The sequence below is a fragment of the Pseudophryne corroboree genome, chromosome 1 (assembly GCF_028390025.1).
Source record: "Pseudophryne corroboree isolate aPseCor3 chromosome 1, aPseCor3.hap2, whole genome shotgun sequence".
NCBI classification, from domain to species: domain Eukaryota; kingdom Metazoa; phylum Chordata; class Amphibia; order Anura; family Myobatrachidae; genus Pseudophryne; species Pseudophryne corroboree.
In genome coordinates this window covers 473,225,746-473,244,964 of record NC_086444.1, presented here as the reverse complement: position 1 = coordinate 473,244,964, position 19,219 = coordinate 473,225,746, and the positions used below count along the sequence as shown (strand labels likewise).

Below are 19,219 nucleotides of genomic sequence, written 5' to 3'. Positions count from 1 at the left end.
TGGCTCCACTTCCCCAGGTACACTTTCCCATCCTCCAGGGGCTCCTCTGGCAGCGATCCTCCCAGCGCTGCATACTCCAGTCTTCAGGCTCTGGACACTACATGGCTCCACTTCCCCAGGTACATATTCCCATTCCTCCAGGTCTCTCCCCCTCCTGTGCTGTGAGGCTTCTTTAAAGGGTACTGGTGCTCCTCCACCTCCCCTCTCCTCTATGATGACTGGCTCCCGGGGCCCCAGCAACAGACCACCCCCTGGTCACTCTGCCCTACAACCCAGGGGACCCAATCAGCTGGGGACCTGTTTCCCGGACTTTTTATGTTGCTGGGTAAGAGTTGACAGGACCAGAGAATTGGCGGCAAAATCCCTGTCTCAATCTGACAGGGAACATCACAGTTCAGCCCACGATCTACTCTGGGACTTGTAGTTCCACAATGTAAACATAACAACAAAAAAATCACAAGGGGATCCCCATGGTGCCATAGCTTCAGGGTATTACATAACCAATCAGATTCTCGCAAAAAAAATTCTAGAATGTACAAAATAAATCATAGGTACAATCTGATTGGTTGCCAAGGACAACACCTGCATTTTACCTTTTCAGAAGGTTTGATAACTGTCCCCCTAAGTCAGAGATTACATATCTTTTAGTCAAATACAATATGGCAGGGGTGGCCAAACAGTCGATCGCGATCGACTGGTCGATCGTGGACATGCGACCAGTCGATCGCGATCCTCCGCCGAGCCACCCGAAGCCGCACCTCTCCTGCCTGCCGCCCTGCCCCACTGTCTGGTCTCCGGCAGTGACGGCGGAGTGTATGGCTCAAATCAGGTGCCGGTTAGCCAATGAGAGCTCGCGGACCGGCGCCTGATTTGAGACATACACGCTGGCTGCCGTCACCGCCGGAGATCAGACTGAAAAGCAAGGCGGCAGGCAGGAGAAGCGCGCGCTGCGCTGCGCTCACCAGACAGTAACGGTGAGCTCTACTATGGGGGCACATCTGGCATTGTGGGCACATGGCTCAGTGGGGGCATATCTGGCAATGTGGGTCATATGTGGCACTGTGGGGGCATATCTGGCTCTGCGGGCACATGGCACTGTGGGGGCATATCTGGCACTGTGGGCACATGGCACTGTGGGGGCATATCTATAATCTGGCACTGCGGGGTCATATCTGGCACTGTGGGGTCATATCTGGCACTGTGGGCACATGGCACTGTGGGGGCATATGGCACTGTGGGGGCATATCTATAATCTCGCACTGTGGAGGCATATCTAGCACTGTGGGCACATGGCACTGTGGGGGCATATCTGTATCTGACACTGGGGTCATATCTGGTACTGTGGGCACATGGCACTGTGGGGGCATATCTGTAATCTGGCACTGTGGGGGCATATCTAGCACTGTGGGCACATGGCACTGTGGGGGCATATCTTTATCTGGCACTGTGGGGTCATATCTGGCACTGTGGGGTCATATCTGGCACTGTGGGCACATGGCACTGTGGGGGCATATCTATAATCTGGCACTGTGGGGGCATATCTAGCACTGTGGGCACATGGCACTGTGGGGGCAGATCTGTATCTGGCACTGTAGGGTCATATCTGGCACTGTGGGGGCATATCTGGCACTGTGGACACATGGCACTGTGGGGGCATGTGTGTATCTGGCACTGTGGGAGCATATGTGTTTGAGGTTTTTACCTGTGGGGGCCAATGTGTTATTTCGTGTGAGGCAGTCATTACACTCTGTGCAGCAAGGCTACGTCCCTTTTTTTTTTTTTATATATACCACGCCCACTTTTTTGATATACCACGCCCACTTTTTGTTATGCCACGCCTCTTTTTTTGCACGCGCGCCTGCGGCGCGCGCTATTATTCCTCCTAGGTAGATCACAAAAGCTTTTTAGCTTTCAAAGTAGATCGCCGACTCCAAAAGTCTGGCCACCCCTGCAATATGGTGAAATGAACCTGTAACCTTTTATTTTTTATTTTGTCATGATTCTTCAATGAGTAACTCCACACTACCCACACACATACCCACGGAGGCCACAACATTGAGTTATCTACCCATACTACTAACCAATTATAGAGACTGAGCAACTCTCACATATCTCAACAGTTCCACACGGCAGTTAAAAAAGAAAAAAGAATACAATAAAATAATACAGGTTGAGTATCCCTTATCCAAATATTCCGAAATACGGAATATTCCGAAATACGGACTTTTTTTGACTGAGATTGAGATAGTGAAAACTTTATTTTTTGATGACTCAGTGTACACAAACTTTGTTTAATACACAAAGTTATTAAAAATATTGTATTAAATGACCTGCAGACTGTGTGTATAAGGTGTATATGAAACCTAAATGAATTGTGTGAATGTAGACACACTTTGTTTAATACACAAAGTTACAAAAAAATATTGGCTAAAATGACCTTCAGGCTGTGTGTATAAGGTGTATATGTATCATAAATGCATTCTGTGCTTAGATTTAGGTCCCATCACCATGATATCTCATTATGGTATGCAATTATTCCAAAATACGGAAAAATCCCATATCCAAAATACCTCTGGTCCCAAGCATTTTGGATAAGGGATACTCAACCTGTATATAACATAACTAAAGACATATAACCAAATTCCTATGTTTTCCTTAGAACTGTTATGCCCCTTTCAGACCGCCTGAGGTGGGTCGCGCCCTGGAGCCTGATACGGAAGCTCCTAGTGTGCGACCCGCCTCATGTGCCCGGGTTGGAGACGTCAGCGGTGACGTCGACGGCGCTTGGAGATCACATGATCTTCAAGTGCCGCCCATACACACATAGTGAACGGGAAACGGGTCGCATCGACCCGGCTCTCGTTCACAACGCACAGTGAGCTGGGTTGAACACAAGTTCAACCTTGCTCGCGACCAGGGTTGAAATACTGGGTCGCTCGACCCGGTATTTCAACCCTTGCACCTTTCAGACCGCACCTGAACACGGGTTATAGCGCTCATGTGCCAATAACCTGTGTTCAATGGTGGAGGTCTGAAAGGGGTATTACTGAAGTCCTTGCATAGTGAGGGTAGCAATGGAAAGGGACAGGGATGGGGGCTGGAAAGGGATAGGGGGTGTAAAACATTTTACTATATGTAGTCTATATGTATATTATATTTAAAATCTTTTACATGTTAATACCTTCTTTATTCTCTTATAAACAAAATCCACAGACTTTTTCTCTATAGATATTGGGGGTTATTTAGAAGCAAACTAAAAAAGCTGGGTAAAACCATGTTGGGGCAGATGTAACATATGCAGAGATTTAGATTTCGGTGGGGTGTGTTCAAACTGAAATATAAATTGCAGTGTAAAAATAAAGCTAACATTTGTGGGCTACATGCAAAAGCAGCCAGTATTTACCCTGCACTGAAAAAATATAAATGTATTTCCTCCCTTTGCATTGCAAAATGGTTTATTCCAGACACAAACTTACATGCTTTCTCTTACGTCCTAGAGGATGCTGGGGACTCCAAAAGGACCATGGGGTATAGACGGGATCCGCAGGAGACATGGGCACACTATAAGACTTTGAATGGGTGTGAACTGGCTCCTCCCTCTATGCCCCTCCTCCAGACCTCAGTTACATTCTGTGCCCAGAGTGACTGGACACACACTAGGGGAGCTCTCCTGAGTTTCTCTGAAAAGACTTTCTGTTAGGTTTTTTATTTTCAGGGAGACTTGCTGGCTACAGGCTCCCTGCATCGGGGGAGTGAGGGGAGAGAAGCAGACCTACTTCCTCTGAGTTAAAGGCTCTGCTTCTTAGGCTACTGGACACCATTAGCTCCAGAGGGTTTGAACACTTGGTGCGCCTAGCTGCTTGTTCCCGGAGCCGCGCCGTCATCCCCCTCATGGAAGCCAGAAGAAAGAAGCCGGGTGAGTATACAGAAGAAAGAAGACTTCAGTGACGGCAGAAGACTTCAGTAACGGAGGTACAGCGCAGCGCCCCATGCTCCCACACATACACCAACGGCACTCACAGGGTGCAGGGCACCAAATGGCAGTCTCGGCCAGGACAGCGCTGTGGATTCATCAATGGAATGCGGATGCCGACTCCAAGAAAGCTATGGAAGCTCTCCCTTATAAAGGTAGTGTCTTGTTTGGTGACGGCCTCGCTGACCTGGTGTCTACCGCTACAGCGGGTGAGTCATCTTTTCTTCCTTATGTTCCAGCACAACAGAAAAAAGCACCCCATTATCAGATGCAGTCCTTTCGGCCTAATTAATACAAAAAAGGAAGAGGCTCGTCCTTCCTTGCTTCAAAAGGCAGAGGAAGGGGAAAAAGGTCGCCTGCTGTGTCGGGCTCCCAGGACCAAAAGTTCTCCCCAGCCTCTGCCAAGTCCACCGCATGACGCTGGGGCTCCCCTACGGGAGTCCGTGCCGGTGGGGGCACGTCTCCGACTCTTCAGTCAGGTCTGGTTTCACTCGGGCCTAGATCCTTGGGTGTTAGACATAGTGTCCCAAGGGTACAAACTGGAGTTTCAGGAGGTGCCCCCCCCACCGATTTTTCAAATCAGCCATGCCAGTTTCTATCCCAGAAAGGGAAGTAGTGAGTGCTGTGATACAAAAGCTGTGTCTCCAGAGTGTCATTGTCCCGGTACCCCCGTCCCAACGGGGAGAAGGGTTTTATTCGAGCCTCTTTGTCGTGCCAAAGCCAGACGGCTCGGTCAGACCGATCCTGAACTTAAAATCCCTCAATCTGTATTTAAAAACTTTCAAGTTCAAGATGGAATCTCTTCGAGCAGTGATCTGTGGTCTAGAAGGGGGGGATTTTATGGCGTCAGTCGACATAAAAGATGCCTACTTACACGTCCCGATATATCCTCCACATCAGGCTTTCCTGAGATTTGCGATGCAGGATTGTCATTACCAATTTCAGACGTTGCCGTTTGGGCTTTTCACGGCCCCGAGGGTCTTCATCAAAGTGATAGAGGAAATGATGGTACTCCTACGCAAGCAGGGTGTCACAATTATCCCGTACTTGGACGATCTCCTGATAAAGGCGAGATCGAAGGAGCAGTAGCTAAGAAATGTGGAACTCTCCCTGACGGTTCTGCAACATCATGGTTGGATTCTAAATTTGCCAAAGTCTCAGTTGATTCCGACAACTCGGCTGCCCTTCTTGGGCATGATCCTGGACATGGAACTGCAGAGAGTGTTTCTTCCGGCGGAAAAAGCTCTGGAAATCCAATGCATGGTCAAGTAGATTCTGAAACCGGCAAGAGTGTCGATTCATCAATGCACTCGAGTGCTAGGGAAGATGGTTGCGGCTTACGAAGCCATTCCGTTTGGCAGGTTTCATGCCCGGGTGTTTCAGTGGGACCTGCTGGACAAATGGTCCGGGTCTCACCTGCACATGCACCGGAAAATAAGTCTATCTTCCAGGACCAGAATTTCTCTCCTGTGGTGGCTGCAAATCTCACCTTCTGGAGGGACGCAGGTTCGGGATCCAGGATTGGGTCCTGCTGACCACGGATGCAAGTCTCCGAGGCTGGGGAGCAGTCATACAAGGAAGAAGTTTCCAGGGAAAATAGTCAAGCCAGGAAACTTGTCTCCACATAAACGTTCTGGAGTTAAGAGCCATTTACAACGGCCTTCTGCAAGTGGAACACCTTCTTCGAGGTCTACCTGTCCTGATTCAGTCGGACAACGTAACAGCGGTGGCGTACGTAAACCGCCAAGGCGGAACAAAGTGCAGAGCGGCGATGGCGGAGGCCACAAGAGTTCTCCACTGGGCGGAAAAACACGTGAGCGCTCTGTCAGCAGTCTTCCTTACGGGCGTGGACAACTGGGAAGCAGACTTCCTCAGCAGACACGATCTCCATCCAGGAGAGTGGGCTCTTCATCAAGAGGTATTTGCAGAAGTGACAAGGCGTTGGGGAATTCCTCAAATAGACAAGATGGCGTTTCGCCTCAACAAGAAGCTTCCGAGGTATTGTTCCAGGTCAAGGGACCCCCAAGCCAGTGCAGTGGACGCCCTGGTAACTCTGTGGGTGTTTCAGTCGGTATATATGTTCCCTCCACTTTCTCTCATTCCAAAAGTGTTGAGGATCATAAGACGAACAAGAGTTCCGGCAGTACTCGTCGTTCCAGATTGGCCACGGAGGGCCTGGTATCCGGATCTTCAGGAATTGCTCATAGAAGATCCTTGGCCGCTTCCTCTCAGAGAGGACCTGTTACTGCAGGGGCCGTGCATATTTCAAGACTTACCGCGGCTGCGTTTGACGGCGTGGAGGTTGAACGCCAAATCCTAGCTCGAAAGGGTATTCCCAGGGAAGTCATTGCCACTCTCCTTAAGGCTAGAAAGGAGGTCACGGCGAAGCATTATCACCGTATTTGGAGAAAATATGTGTCGTGGTGTGAAGCTGGGTCGTTTCCTCCATTTTTTGCAGGCAGGCGTGGGTGCAGGCCTAAAATTGGGTTCCATCAAAGTACGGATTTCGGCTTTATCTATTTTCTTTCAAAAAGAATTGGCCGCCCTTCCTGAAGTTCAGACTTTCGTGAAGGGAGTACTGCATATCCATCCTCCGTTTGTGCCACCCGTGGCACCGTGGGATCTTGACGTGGTGTTACAATTTCTTATGTCTCACTGGCTTGAACCATTGCGAAAGGTTGAGTTGAAATTTCTCACTTGGAAAGTGGTCATGCTTGTGGCCTTGGCGTCTGCCAGACGGGTGTCGGAATTGGCGGCTTTGTCTCACAAGAGCCCATATTTGATTTTCCATGAGGATAGAGCGGAATTGAGGAATCGTCAACAATTTCTGCCGAAGGTGGTGTCTTCGTTTCACATAGATCAACCTATTGTGGTGCCTGTGGCTACAGATGCCGTGACGGTGCCAAAATCTCTCGATGTCGTAAGAGCTTTGAAAATTTATGTCGCCAGAACGGCTCTTGTTAGGAAAACAGAGCCTGTACGCTTCCAACAAGATTGGAAATCCTGCTTCCAAGCAGACTATTGCACGCTGGATTTGTAATACGATTCAGCACGCTCATTCTACGGCTGGATTGCCGTTGCCGAAGTCAGTGAAGGCCCATTCTACCGGGAAGGTGGGCTCATCTTGGGCGACTGCCCGACGGGTCTCGGCACTTCAACTTTGCCGAGCAGCTACGTGGTCGGGTTCAAACACTTTTGCTAAGTTCTACAAGTTTGATACCCTAGCTGATGAGGACCTCATGTTTGCTCAATCGGTGCTGCAGAGTCGTCTGCTCTCTCCCGCCCGGTCTGGAGCTTTCTCTAGGACGTAAGAGAAAATAGGATTTTAATACCTACTGGTAAATCCTTTTCTCCTAGTCCGTAGAGACTGTGAAAATGAAATGTGAAATTTGGACTTTACAGCTCTTTTGCATGGATTTGAAATGCATATTGAAATGTGAGTGAGTTAAGAATTATCTATTGCCTATGTATATTTCTTCTATTATTAATATATTTAAACAGTATAAGGATATACCTAATTGGACTATTAAATATCACTATACCAATTGGATATGTGCTTATCACCCTTTGTATACGGGTTTCCATAGCAACCAATAAACAGTTATGGTGGGGAAGGTCCAAAGTGTGAGTAACATCCTTATTTGGTCATTTGTTAAGTATTTCCGGCCCTTGACGTTTGCCGAGGATATAGTGACACACGGACGGTGCGGTCATGTGACACACGGACGGCGCGGTCATGTGACCGAGAGAACGACGTCCTTTGTGACGTAAATGCGCACCCGTCACGTGTCAACATTTAGACCAATGGGATAGACCCACACTTTAAAGATCCACAAAAAACATCAGTGTACCCCAGGCGAAGGGGATTTATGACACCCGGTCATGTGATTAGAACCACATGACCGTGAGTTGTTCATTCGACCAATGGGACTGCCAGAATAGCCGATCATGTGATGTGATACATCACATGATCAGTAGGCTGTAATTATACTGTCAAACGTTTCTTCTTAATAAATAAGGATACAATACTCGTTTTCAGTCGATATTTATTGCATGAATAGATATGATTATCATGATCTTGATTGTAAGGTTTTTATACTATTTTTATGGATGGTTTGCTTCGAGGTATTTTGTGATTAAACAGGTGATGTTTATTGAATCATTAAGAAAGGTATAAATAGAGTACCCAGTGCTTATAGGATTTATGCTCCTGAGGAAGCTGGATTGTATTTGTGCCAGTGAAACGCATTGAGCTCTTCCTACATCTATCTGGACCCCACTTTCTAAACAGACCTACAGGACTCCTGTTATCCCCTGGCAAAAATTGGACTCTTTCTCCCATCACTGGATAAATTATATTCAACCGGTTGGCCCACACCTGCAGCTCTAAATGGACTTATCCTAATGCTGATGCCTATCAATTTGTGGATCCGGTAATTATTTACAAAACACAGTGAATGCATCTTGGGAGACTGTCCTAGCCCTAAGGATTTGACTTTGGTCATATAGGAAAGTGGTAAATTGCACAATCAGTTTATCCAGATAAGACGAATGAATTTACATTGCCAACTAGTGGTATTAGGGATATATTCCTTTTTTTAATTGTTTTATATATGATATGATAATAAATTGTTCATAATTTTATACATGAAGCAAACCATCTTTGTATTAATTTGTTAGCCAGCGCTGGTATACACATTTTTTACACTCTAGTTTACATTTGAGGATCTGACCTTACTCATACCAGCTGCTGTTGGTTGCGCATGTACATATTTCTCTATCTTTGGCCATTCTACCGGGAAGGTGGGCTCATCTTGGGCGACTGCCCGAGGAGTCTCGGCACTTCAACTTTGCTGAGCAGCTACGTGGTCGGGTTCAAACACTTTTGCTAAGTTCTACAAGTTTGATACCCTAGCTGATGAGGACCTCATGTTTGCTCAATCGGTGCTGCAGAGTCGTCTGCACTCTCCCGCCCGGTCTGGAGCTTTGGTATAGACCCCATGGTCCTTTTGGAGTCCCCAGCATCCTCTAGGACATAAGAGAAAATAGGATTTTAATACCTACCGGTAAATCCTTTTCTCCTAGTCCGTAGAGGATGCTGGGCGCCCATCCCAGTGCGGACTGTTACTTGCAGTTGTATTGGTAGTTGTTGTTTTCGGTTACACGAAGGTTGTGTATCGCTTATGTTCAGCTTCTTGCTGTTTTCATTCATACTGTTATCTGGTATTCCTGCTAATCCAGTTGTACGGTATGTTTGTGGTGTGAGCTGGTATGTATCTCACCCTTAGTGTAACAAAAATCCTTTCCTCGAAATGTCCGTCTCCCTGGGCACAGTTCCTATAACTGAGGTCTGGAGGAGGGGCATAGAGGGAGGAGCCAGTTCACACCCATTCAAAGTCTTATAGTGTGCCCATGTCTCCTGCGGATCCCGTCTATATACCCCATGGTCCTTTTGGAGTCCCCAGCATCCTCTACGGACTAGGCGAAAAGGATTTACCGGTAGGTATTAAAATCCTATTTTCTCTGTCTTACTTCCAAATCAGGCAAATAGTATCCAGATTCAGATTTTTTTTATAGATATAGTGACTATATAGTTATTTTTAAAACACTTAAATGCCTGTTAAACTCTAGGGGGTATATTTACTATGGGCAACATCTCCACTTCTAAAAACCAGCACTTCGGTAAATACAGTGCATCCGGAAAGTATTCACAGCTCTTCACCTTTTCCACATTTTGTTATGTTACAGCCTTATTCCAAAATGGAATAAATTTATTTTTTCCCTCAAAATTCTACACACAATACCCCATAATGACAACTTGAAAAAAGTTTTTATTTAGAGTTTTGCAAATATATTAAAATAAAAAACTAAGAAATCACATGTACATAAGTACTCACAGCCTTTGCCATGAAGCTCAAAATTAAGCTCAGGTGCATCCTGTTTTCACTGATCATCCTTGAGATCTTCCTACAGCCAGAGGTGTTTTAAGAGATGAGGGGGCCCGTGTGCAGACTTTGGGTAGGCCCCCTCCTCTCCACAACGCCTGGACCGCACAGATTGCACCCATGATAGAAACGCCTAATCCTACAGCTTAATTGGAGTCCACCTGTGGTAAATTCAGTTGATTGGACATGATTTAGAAAGGCACAAACCTGTCTATATAAGGTCCCACACTTGACATTGCATGTCTGAGCACAAACCAAGCATGAAGTCAAAGGAATTATCTGTAAACCTCCGAAACAGGATTGTCTCGAGGCACAAATCTGGGGAAGGGTACAGAAAAATATCTGCTGCTTTGAAGGTCCCAATGAGCACAGTGGCCTCCATCATCCGTAAATGGAAGAAGTTCTGAACCACCAGGACTCTTCCTAGAGCTGGTCAGCCATCTAAACTGAGTGATTGGGGGAGAAGGGTCCTAGTCAGGGAGGTGACCAAGAACCCGATGGTCACTCTGTCAGAGCTACAGCATTCCTGTGCGGAGAGAGGAGAACCTTCCAGAAGGACAACCATCCCTGCAGCAATCCACCAATCAGGCATGTATGGTAGAGTGGCAAGACGGAAGCCACTCCTTAGTAAAAAGCCATGGCAGCCCACCTGGAGTTTGTTAAAATGCAGACCATCAGAAACAAAATTATCTGGTCTGATGAGACAAAGATTGAACTCTTTGGCATGAATGCCATGCGTTATGTTTGGAGGGAACCAGACACCGCTCATCACCAGGCCAATACAATCCCTACAGTGAAACATGGTGGTGGCAGCATCATGCTGTGGGGATGTTTTTCAGCGGCAGGAACTGGGAGACTAGTCAGGATAGAGGGAAAGATGAATGCAGCAATGTACAGAGACATCATGGATGAAAACCTACCCCAGAGCGCTCTTGAACTCAGACTCTGACGGCGGTTCATCTTTGAGCAGGACAACGACCCTAAGCACACAGTCAAGATATCAAAGGAGTGGCTACAGGACAACTCTGTGAATGTCCTTGAGTGGTCCAGCCAGAGCCCAGACTTGAATCCGATTGAACAGCTCTAGAAAGATCTGAAAATGGCTGTGCACCGACACTTCCCATCCAACCTGATGGAGCTTGAGAGGTGCTGCAAAGAGGAATGGGCGAAACTGGTCAAAGATAGGTGTGCCAAGCTTGTGGCATCATACTCAAAAAGACTTGAGGCTCTATTTGCTGCCAAAGGTGCATCAACAAAGTACTGAGCAAAGGCTGTGAATACTTATGTACATGTGATTTCTGTTTTTTCTTTTTAATAAATTTGCAAAAATCCAAAAAACAAAAAAATGTCACGTTGTTATTATGGGTATTGTGTGTAGAATTTTGAGGGGGAAAAATGAATGTATTCCATTTTGGAATAAGGCTGTAACATAACAAAATCTGGAAAAAGTGAAGCGCTGTGAATACTTTCCAGATGCACTGTGTACTCATAGCTCTCGTTTGCATGCATTACTAATAGAAAAATATCTGACAAAAACAGACAAAAGGTAAACTATTCACATTTATTTTGAACAGCTGCTGACTTACATTTTGCCTAGTCCTACTTTCTAGTTGGGAGTAGACAATATTATATGTTATATATTACAATATTAAATGTAAATGAATTAAACAGTTTTGTTCATTTCTTGTCCCACAAAAATGGTAATAATTAGTTAAAAAAAAGTATCTCACAATTCTCATTAAGACCACAAAGATCTACAGTACTTTCATTTGTAGACATACCTGACCAACTCCAAGAAATGTAGAAGATGGAAACCTGTGATACAAAATAAAATATAATGAATAATATTATTATCAAAGTTAATCATTCAGTACTCTCATAGTTATCTATATATTTATCCCAAACTTGCCAGGGGATTCCCAGTGATCTGGAAGCCTAGTCTACTCTTCCGGGACTGTGGAAGAGTTCCCCAAAATTCCGGGAGAGTAGATAAGTATACTTTATCCTTTGGAATGGAACCTGAAAAAGTCCCTATAGAAGAATGTGCATTCATTATTTTAGATTTGTTCTAAATGCAAAAATTATAAAATCCGAAACATATTGGGGTAAAGATATACTGACATTATAAATAAATACAAAGGCAATAAAACCTGACACATATGAGGGTAGAGACACAACAATGAGGACAGCAGCCATCCCTACTCATGGTCACCTAGACTGAGGGGAATGTCTGTACATGGATGCCTTAGCTGTACAGCCACATCCCCAACATGAGGCTGGCAGTCAGAAGACCGACAGCAGCATCCGATCCTCAGATTCCAGACAGGGGTGCGGTAAGTACACTAACCGTCTCCCTGTAACTCCTTAATCCTAACCCTCCCTACTCGATGTCTACCCCCACCCCCCCTGCGCAGCCTAAACCTAACCCTCCCTCCCTGCAACGTAACCCTAACCCACCCCGGTAGTCTAACCCTAATCCTCTCTCCTCGCAGCCTGACCCTAACCCCCCAGCTCCCGCAGCCTAACTATAACCCACTCCCTAGTGCCTAAACCTAACCCTCCCCCCAACCTTTGGCCATATGAAGCAGAATTTAATCCAGTGATACTAGCAGATAGCAGCATTGACTGGCAGGAGAAGTTACAGAGCCAGATATACAATTATAAACAGGATTTAATCAAATGTAAAAATAGGATTTTGGTACCTACCGGTAAATCCTTTTCTCGTAGTCCGTAGAGGATGCTGGGGTCCACATTAGTACCATGGAGTATAGACGGCTCCACCAGGAGCCATTGGCACTTTAAGAGTTTGAGAGTGTGGGCTGGCTCCTCCCTCTATGCCCCTGCTACCAGACTCAGTCTAGAAACTGTGCCCGAGGAGACAACATACTTCGAGAGAAGGATGATACACAGATAGTGTTTAGATTCATACCAGCTCACACATACAAGGCACGTCAAGCCAACTAAGCTTGAACACTCAGCAACAGCTGAAACATTACTTCCCAAGTATGCAGTACTCAACTAAACGAAGTGGTACTGAACCAAACAACATTTGCAGGAAAACGAAGCGCTGAGCGGGCGCCCAGCATCATCTACGGACTACGAGAAAAGGATTTACCGGTAGGTACCAAAATCCTATTTTCTCTTACGTCCTAGAGGATGCTGGGGTCCACATTAGTATCATGGGGATGTACCAAAGCTCCCAGAACGGGAGGGAGTGCTCGGTGGCTCCTGCAGAACTGATTGACTGAACTTCAGATTATCAGAGGCCAAAGTATCGAACTTGTAAAACTTTGAAAACGTGTTCGATCCAGACCAAGTTGCAGCTAGGCAAAGTTGCAATGCTGAGACACCCCAGGCAGCCGCCCACGAAGACCCCACCTTACGAGTAGAGTGGGCCTTAACAGATTTTGGACACGGCAGTCCTGCCGTAGAATAAGCATGCTGGACAGTGAACCTGATCCAGCAAGAGATCTTCTGCTTAGAAGCAGGACACCCAATTTTCTTGGGATCATATAGGACAAACAGACAGTCCGACTTTCTGTGACGAGAAGTTCTCTTCACATATATCTTCAAAGCCCTTACGACATCCAAGGACTTTGATGTAATTGAGGAGTCAGTAGCCACTGGCACCACAATAGGTTGGTTGATATGAAATGCCAACACAACCTTCGGAAGAAACTGCTGACGTGCCCGGAGCCCAGCTCTATCTTCGTGGAAGATCAAGTAAGGGCTTTTACAGGATAAAGCCCCCAGCTCGGACACACGTCTAGCAGAAGCTAAGGCCAACAACGTGACCGCCTTCCATGTAAGAAACTTGACCTCTACCTCCTGTAGAGGCTCAAACCAATCCGACTGGAGGAACTGCAACACCACGTTAAGGTCCCAGGGTGCCATAGGCGGTACAAAGGGAGGTTGGATATGCAGAACCCCCTTCAAAAAGGTCTGAACCTCAGGGAGGGCAGCCAATTGTTTCTGAAAGAAAATGGATAGGGCCGAAATCTGGACCTTTACAGAACCCAACCTCAGGCCCATATCCACTCCTGCCTGCAGGAATAGGAGGAAACGTCCCAGTTGAAACTCCACCGTAGGAAACTTCTTGGATTCTCACCAAGAGACATATTTCTTCCAAATACGATGGTAATGTTAAGACGTTACCCCTTTCCTAGCCTGTATGAGAGTAGGAATAACCCTTCCGAGGAAGTATCAGGTGCTCAACTTCCATGCCGTCAAACGTAGCCGCGGTAAGTCTTGATAGGCAAATGGCCCCTGCTGCAGCAGGTCCTCCCGAAGAGGAAGAGGCCTCGGCTCTTCTTGCAGTAGATTCAGAAGGTCCGCGTGCTATGCCCTTCTTGGCCAGTCTGGGGCAATGAGGATTGCTTGAACCCTTGTTCTCCTTATGAGCATTAGGATTCTTGGGATTAGTGGGAGTGGTGGAAACACGTACACTGACTGGAACACCCACGGAGACACCAGGGCGTCCACTGCCACTGCCTGTGGGTCTCTCGACCTGAAACAATAACGCCGAAGCTTCTTGTTGAGACGAGAGGCCATCATGTCTATTTGGGGCAAACCCCAAAGGTCTGTTATTTCCGTGAACACCTCCGGATGGAGACCCCAGTCCCCTGGATGGAGATCGTGTCTGCTGAGGAAGTCTGCTTCCCAGTTGTCTACTCCCAGAATGAAGATGGCTGACAGCGCCAACGCATACTTTTCTGTCCAGAGTATTCTTGTCACCTCTGACATTGCCGCTCTGCTCTTCGTTCCGCCTTGTCGGTTTATGTAAGCCACTGTTGTTACGTTGTCCGACTGCACTTGAATGGCCTGATTTCTTAGAAGAGGGGCCGTCTGAAGAAGACCGTTGTAGACCGCTCTTAGTTCCAGGATGTTGATGGGCAGGCCGGCTTCCAGGATTGACCACCATCCTTGAAATGCTACACCTTGAGTGACTGCTCCCCAGCCCCGGAGGCTCGCATCCGTGGTTAGAAGGACCCAGTCCTGAATCCCGAACCTGCGGCCCTCCAGAAGGTGAGGCAATTGGAGCCACTAGAGGAGTGAAATCCTTGCCCTTGGCGATAGACGAATTCTCTGGTGCATGTGGAGGTGAGATCCCGACCACTTGTCCAGGAGATCCAGTTGGAAGGTCCGAACGTGGAACCTCCCGTACTGGAGAGCCTCGTAAGAGGCCACCATCTTTCCCAATAGGCGAATGCATTGATGAACCGACACCAGGGGTGGCTTCAGGACATCCCGGACCATAGCTTGTATCACCAACGCCTTTTCCTGCGGAAGAAACACCCGCTGCGCTTCCGTATCCAGCAGGGACGTGCGGTGAGCTAAATGGCTCAGGAGGCACTGGCTGGCACCAGAGCCAGGTTTACATGCAATATATGAGCCAAAGCGTACATGTGGGCATTATACACAGGTGCAGCAGTATAAACTCCTGGAAATTTGGTGAGTTTTGATCAGAGGTGTGCGGAAAAGATAAGAAAGTGAGGCACTGCTTCACCTGCCGTACACTTTTTACTCCAGAGTTTTGGCTATAAAAATTATTAGAATAATGCAAAGAAGATATTTCAAACATATTCTTTGTATTTTTCATATACTTTATACAGTCAAAACTCTGGTACAAACTTTAGTATGACAGGAAAGGCTCTGCCTCACCTGCCTCACCCCACCGCACGTCACTGGTATCCAGGATCATTCCCAGAAATGACAACCTCTGGGTTGGTTCCAAATGTGACTTTGGAAGGTTCAGAATCCAACCATGACTCTGGAGCAGTCGTGTTGTCAGAACAATGGACTGCAGCAGCTTCTCCTTGGACGATGCCTTTATCAGCAGATCGTCCAGATATGGAATGATGTTCACCCCTTGCTTGCGGAGGAGAATCATCATTTCCGCCATCACCTTGGTAAACACCCTCGGTGCGGTTGAGAGGCCGAATGGCAGGGCCTGGAACTGGAAATGACAGTCCAGCAATGCGAAGTGGAGATAAGCCTGATGCGGCAGCCAGATCGGAATGTGGAGGTACACATCCTTGATATCCAGTGATACCAGTAATTCCCCCTCTTCCAGACCTGATATCACCGCCCTGAGAGACTCCATCTTGAACTTGAACTCCCTTAGAAAGGGGTTCAATGATTTTAGGTTCAGAATGGGCCTGGCCGAACCATCCGGTTTCGGTACCACGAAAGGGTTCGAATAGTAACCTTTGGTCAGCATGTGAGGTGGCACTGGCACAATGACCTGTGCCTCCACCAGCTTTTGGACAGCGTCTTGTAGTACAGTGCTGTCCTCCAACAGAGTTAGTAAGCCCGACTTGAAAAAGCGATGAGGAGGGAGACTTTGAAATTCCAGCCTGTATCCCTGAGACACAATATCTATCACCCAGGGATCCAGGCCGGACGATACCCAGACATGACTGAAGTGTCTGAGTCTCGCTCCCACTGGCCCCACCACTGGGGCGTGCAGTCCACCGTCATGCGGAGGACTTTGGCGTACCTGAAGTAGGCTTTTGTTCCTGGGAACCTTCAGCGGCAGGTTTCCTGGACTTAACCCGACCTCCCCTAAAGAAAGTATTGGATGTTCTGGCCTTTCTGAGCTTGTTAGGCTGAAAGGACTGCGGTGCAGATGAAGAGAAAGATTTCTTCGGGGCTGCCCATCGCTATCGCTGTGAGGGGTACACACGGAGAGATCATGCTTAAAATCTAAGCAATCTAGTCAGATTGCTTAGATTTTAGGCTGGGATCGCTCCGTGAGTACTCCCCTTAATACAAGCAGATTCTACAATAAAAACTTTCAGACTGATTCCAAAGATGAGGACTTCACTTCTAATAGTGATTCAGATCAACCAACGAAAATCACGTCCCTTAAGGGCCCCATACACTAGAGCGACCACATGTCGGAGGCGATCGCAGGCGATCACCCCAGCAGCCTCCCGGGGGGAAGGATCGGGCAAGATACATTGTATGCTGCCTTTTTGCATACAATATATCTTGGGCGATCCCAGCCATGCCCTCAGGTCGGACCTGATTGAATGTGCAGCACATTCAATCTGAAGGATCCGATCCGATGCTCACGGAAACGCGCATCGGATCGGAAACACATAAAAAATGACCGATTTCATGCAAAATATCGGGCCGAATGCCCGATATCGGCTGAAATCGGGCATTATCGCTCTAGTGTATGGGGCCCTTTAGGAGTTCGTACTCGAGCCAAGGTATTGGACTAGGTGGGAACTACACCAGAAGAGGTAGTCAGGGGAAAAGGCAGGCAAAGAGGTTGTAAGCCACCAATTCAATTTATCTTCTCATGTATTGCTCCGGTTTCCACCCACAATCCAAAACATACTGATAGGTTAATTGGATCCCAACAAAATTAACCCTAGGGTGAATGTGTCTGTGTGTACATGTGATAGGGAATATAGATTGCAAGCTCCACTGGGGCAGGGACTGATGTGAATGGCCAAAATATTCTCTGTAAAACGCTGCGGAATATGTGTGCGCTATATAAATAACTGGTAATAAATAATATTGCCACCTGCAGAACTGAAGGTTCTTAGCAGAGGATTATCATTTGTACCAAAAGCTGCATTTGATCATCTCCAATTGGAGACTGAGAAATACAAATTCAACAGACAATTGAAATAACATGAATTTTTAAAGGAACGAATTCAACTAAAGAACCTAGAATAACCTCAGAAGTTGCTTTACCAAAATAATTGTTAAAAGAGCAATTTTTCTGTGTTCCAAACTCCAACAATTAAAACATTTTTTTAAATACTGGACAAAGAGGTTAATAAAGATTCCATCATCCAACGTAAACCTCATTATAACATATCACAAGAGGAACATTTTGCTCATAAGGATTTAGCTGCTAACACTAAAACTGTTATACAGTACATCCAGCCAGTAAGGACAGAGGTATCAGGGGGTTCACTACGATATGCCGGCGGCCGGGCTCCCGGCGACCAGCATACCGGCGCCGGGAGCCCGACCGCCGGCTTACCGACAGTGTGGCAAGCGCAAATGAGCCCCTTGCGGGCTCGCTGCGCTCGCCACGCTACGGGCACGGTGGCTCGCTACGCGCACCACACTATTTTATTCTCCTTCCAGGGGGGTCGTGGACCCCCACGAGGGAGAATAAGTGTCGGTATGCCGGCTGTCGGGCTCCCGGCGCCGGTATGCTGGTCGCCGGGAGCCCGACCGCCGGCATACTGAAGACCACCCGTATCAGGACCTGCATACATAGAGAGCTGAGACACTGCGACAACTATTACACCCAAATGTTTATAGACCTTTACCACAGGATCCATTGCATACATTTAAACAGGATATAAATAGAATACGTCAGGATGCATTAGACAATGGCTTCATTAACCACTTAACTGATGATTTTTCCCTTTAAAATATTTTTTTTTTAATTTAATATAGTTTAAAAATTATTTTTTAAAATATTTAAATATTATATTATGTACATCTGCAGAACGGATATCCTTGTCAAAAACTGGGGGACCCAGCGGTTCAGCGCGGTCGCACATGATCCGACCATGCCAGTTAAGTGGTTAAAGACGTTCCAAAAAGCCTTTATACCTCAACATCCCATCCCCGTTTTATACTACACCAAAATTTTAGAAAAGATCCACGGCTCTGTCCCATCAATTTGGCTAGGGGATTGCTTTTCCAAAATGGTTCAGTTTTTATGTATAGTTTGCTACAGCCCTGTGTGCAGAATCACAAGAACTTCCTCCAGGACACAACTAGTTTTTTTACATCTGTGCAGTATAGATGTGTCAAGTCTCTAAACTGTTATAATACACAATAAAGGATTTGAAGGAGTAAGAAGACTGACTTATAACAATACACTACAAAGTACTGGATCCAAGTGCCATCTTAACCCAAATAGAACTTATTTTGACCCATTGTTGTTCTTTTTTTTATGCCAATTTGTACTGCAGGTATCAGATTCTGTAATGGGGTCAAACATGGCTCCATCATACGCAAATGCTTACCTGTATATAGTGGAGGAGGCTACTTTCCTTTTCAGATCCTCATATACACTACATGAACATAAGTATAAAGACCCCTTGACCATTACACCAACAGGGACTGTAATGACATTGGGGTCGATTCAATTCACCAACAGTTGAATAGCGCCGGGAATTAGCTCCTGGCGCTATTCATTTCAGCTCAAGTTAAGTCGGCGAAGGCCCGTTCTCCCGGACTTAACAGGTTGATTTGTCGGGAGAACGGGCATTCTCTGACTTAACTCTCCGCCGCGATGCTGATTCCCAACAGAATCAGC

General features: G+C 46.7%; 1 protein-coding gene across 1 annotated transcript in view; it reads right to left on the bottom strand.

The window, feature by feature from the left end:
- The window catches only part of SLC35D2 (solute carrier family 35 member D2), a 161,730-nt gene that overhangs the window by 138,500 nt on the left and 4,011 nt on the right, over window positions 1-19,219 (bottom strand). The window contains exon 2 of the mRNA XM_063913743.1: window positions 11,700-11,733. Coding sequence (XP_063769813.1) covers window positions 11,700-11,733 — 34 coding nt within the window. The remainder of the gene's footprint in view (window positions 1-11,699; window positions 11,734-19,219) is intronic.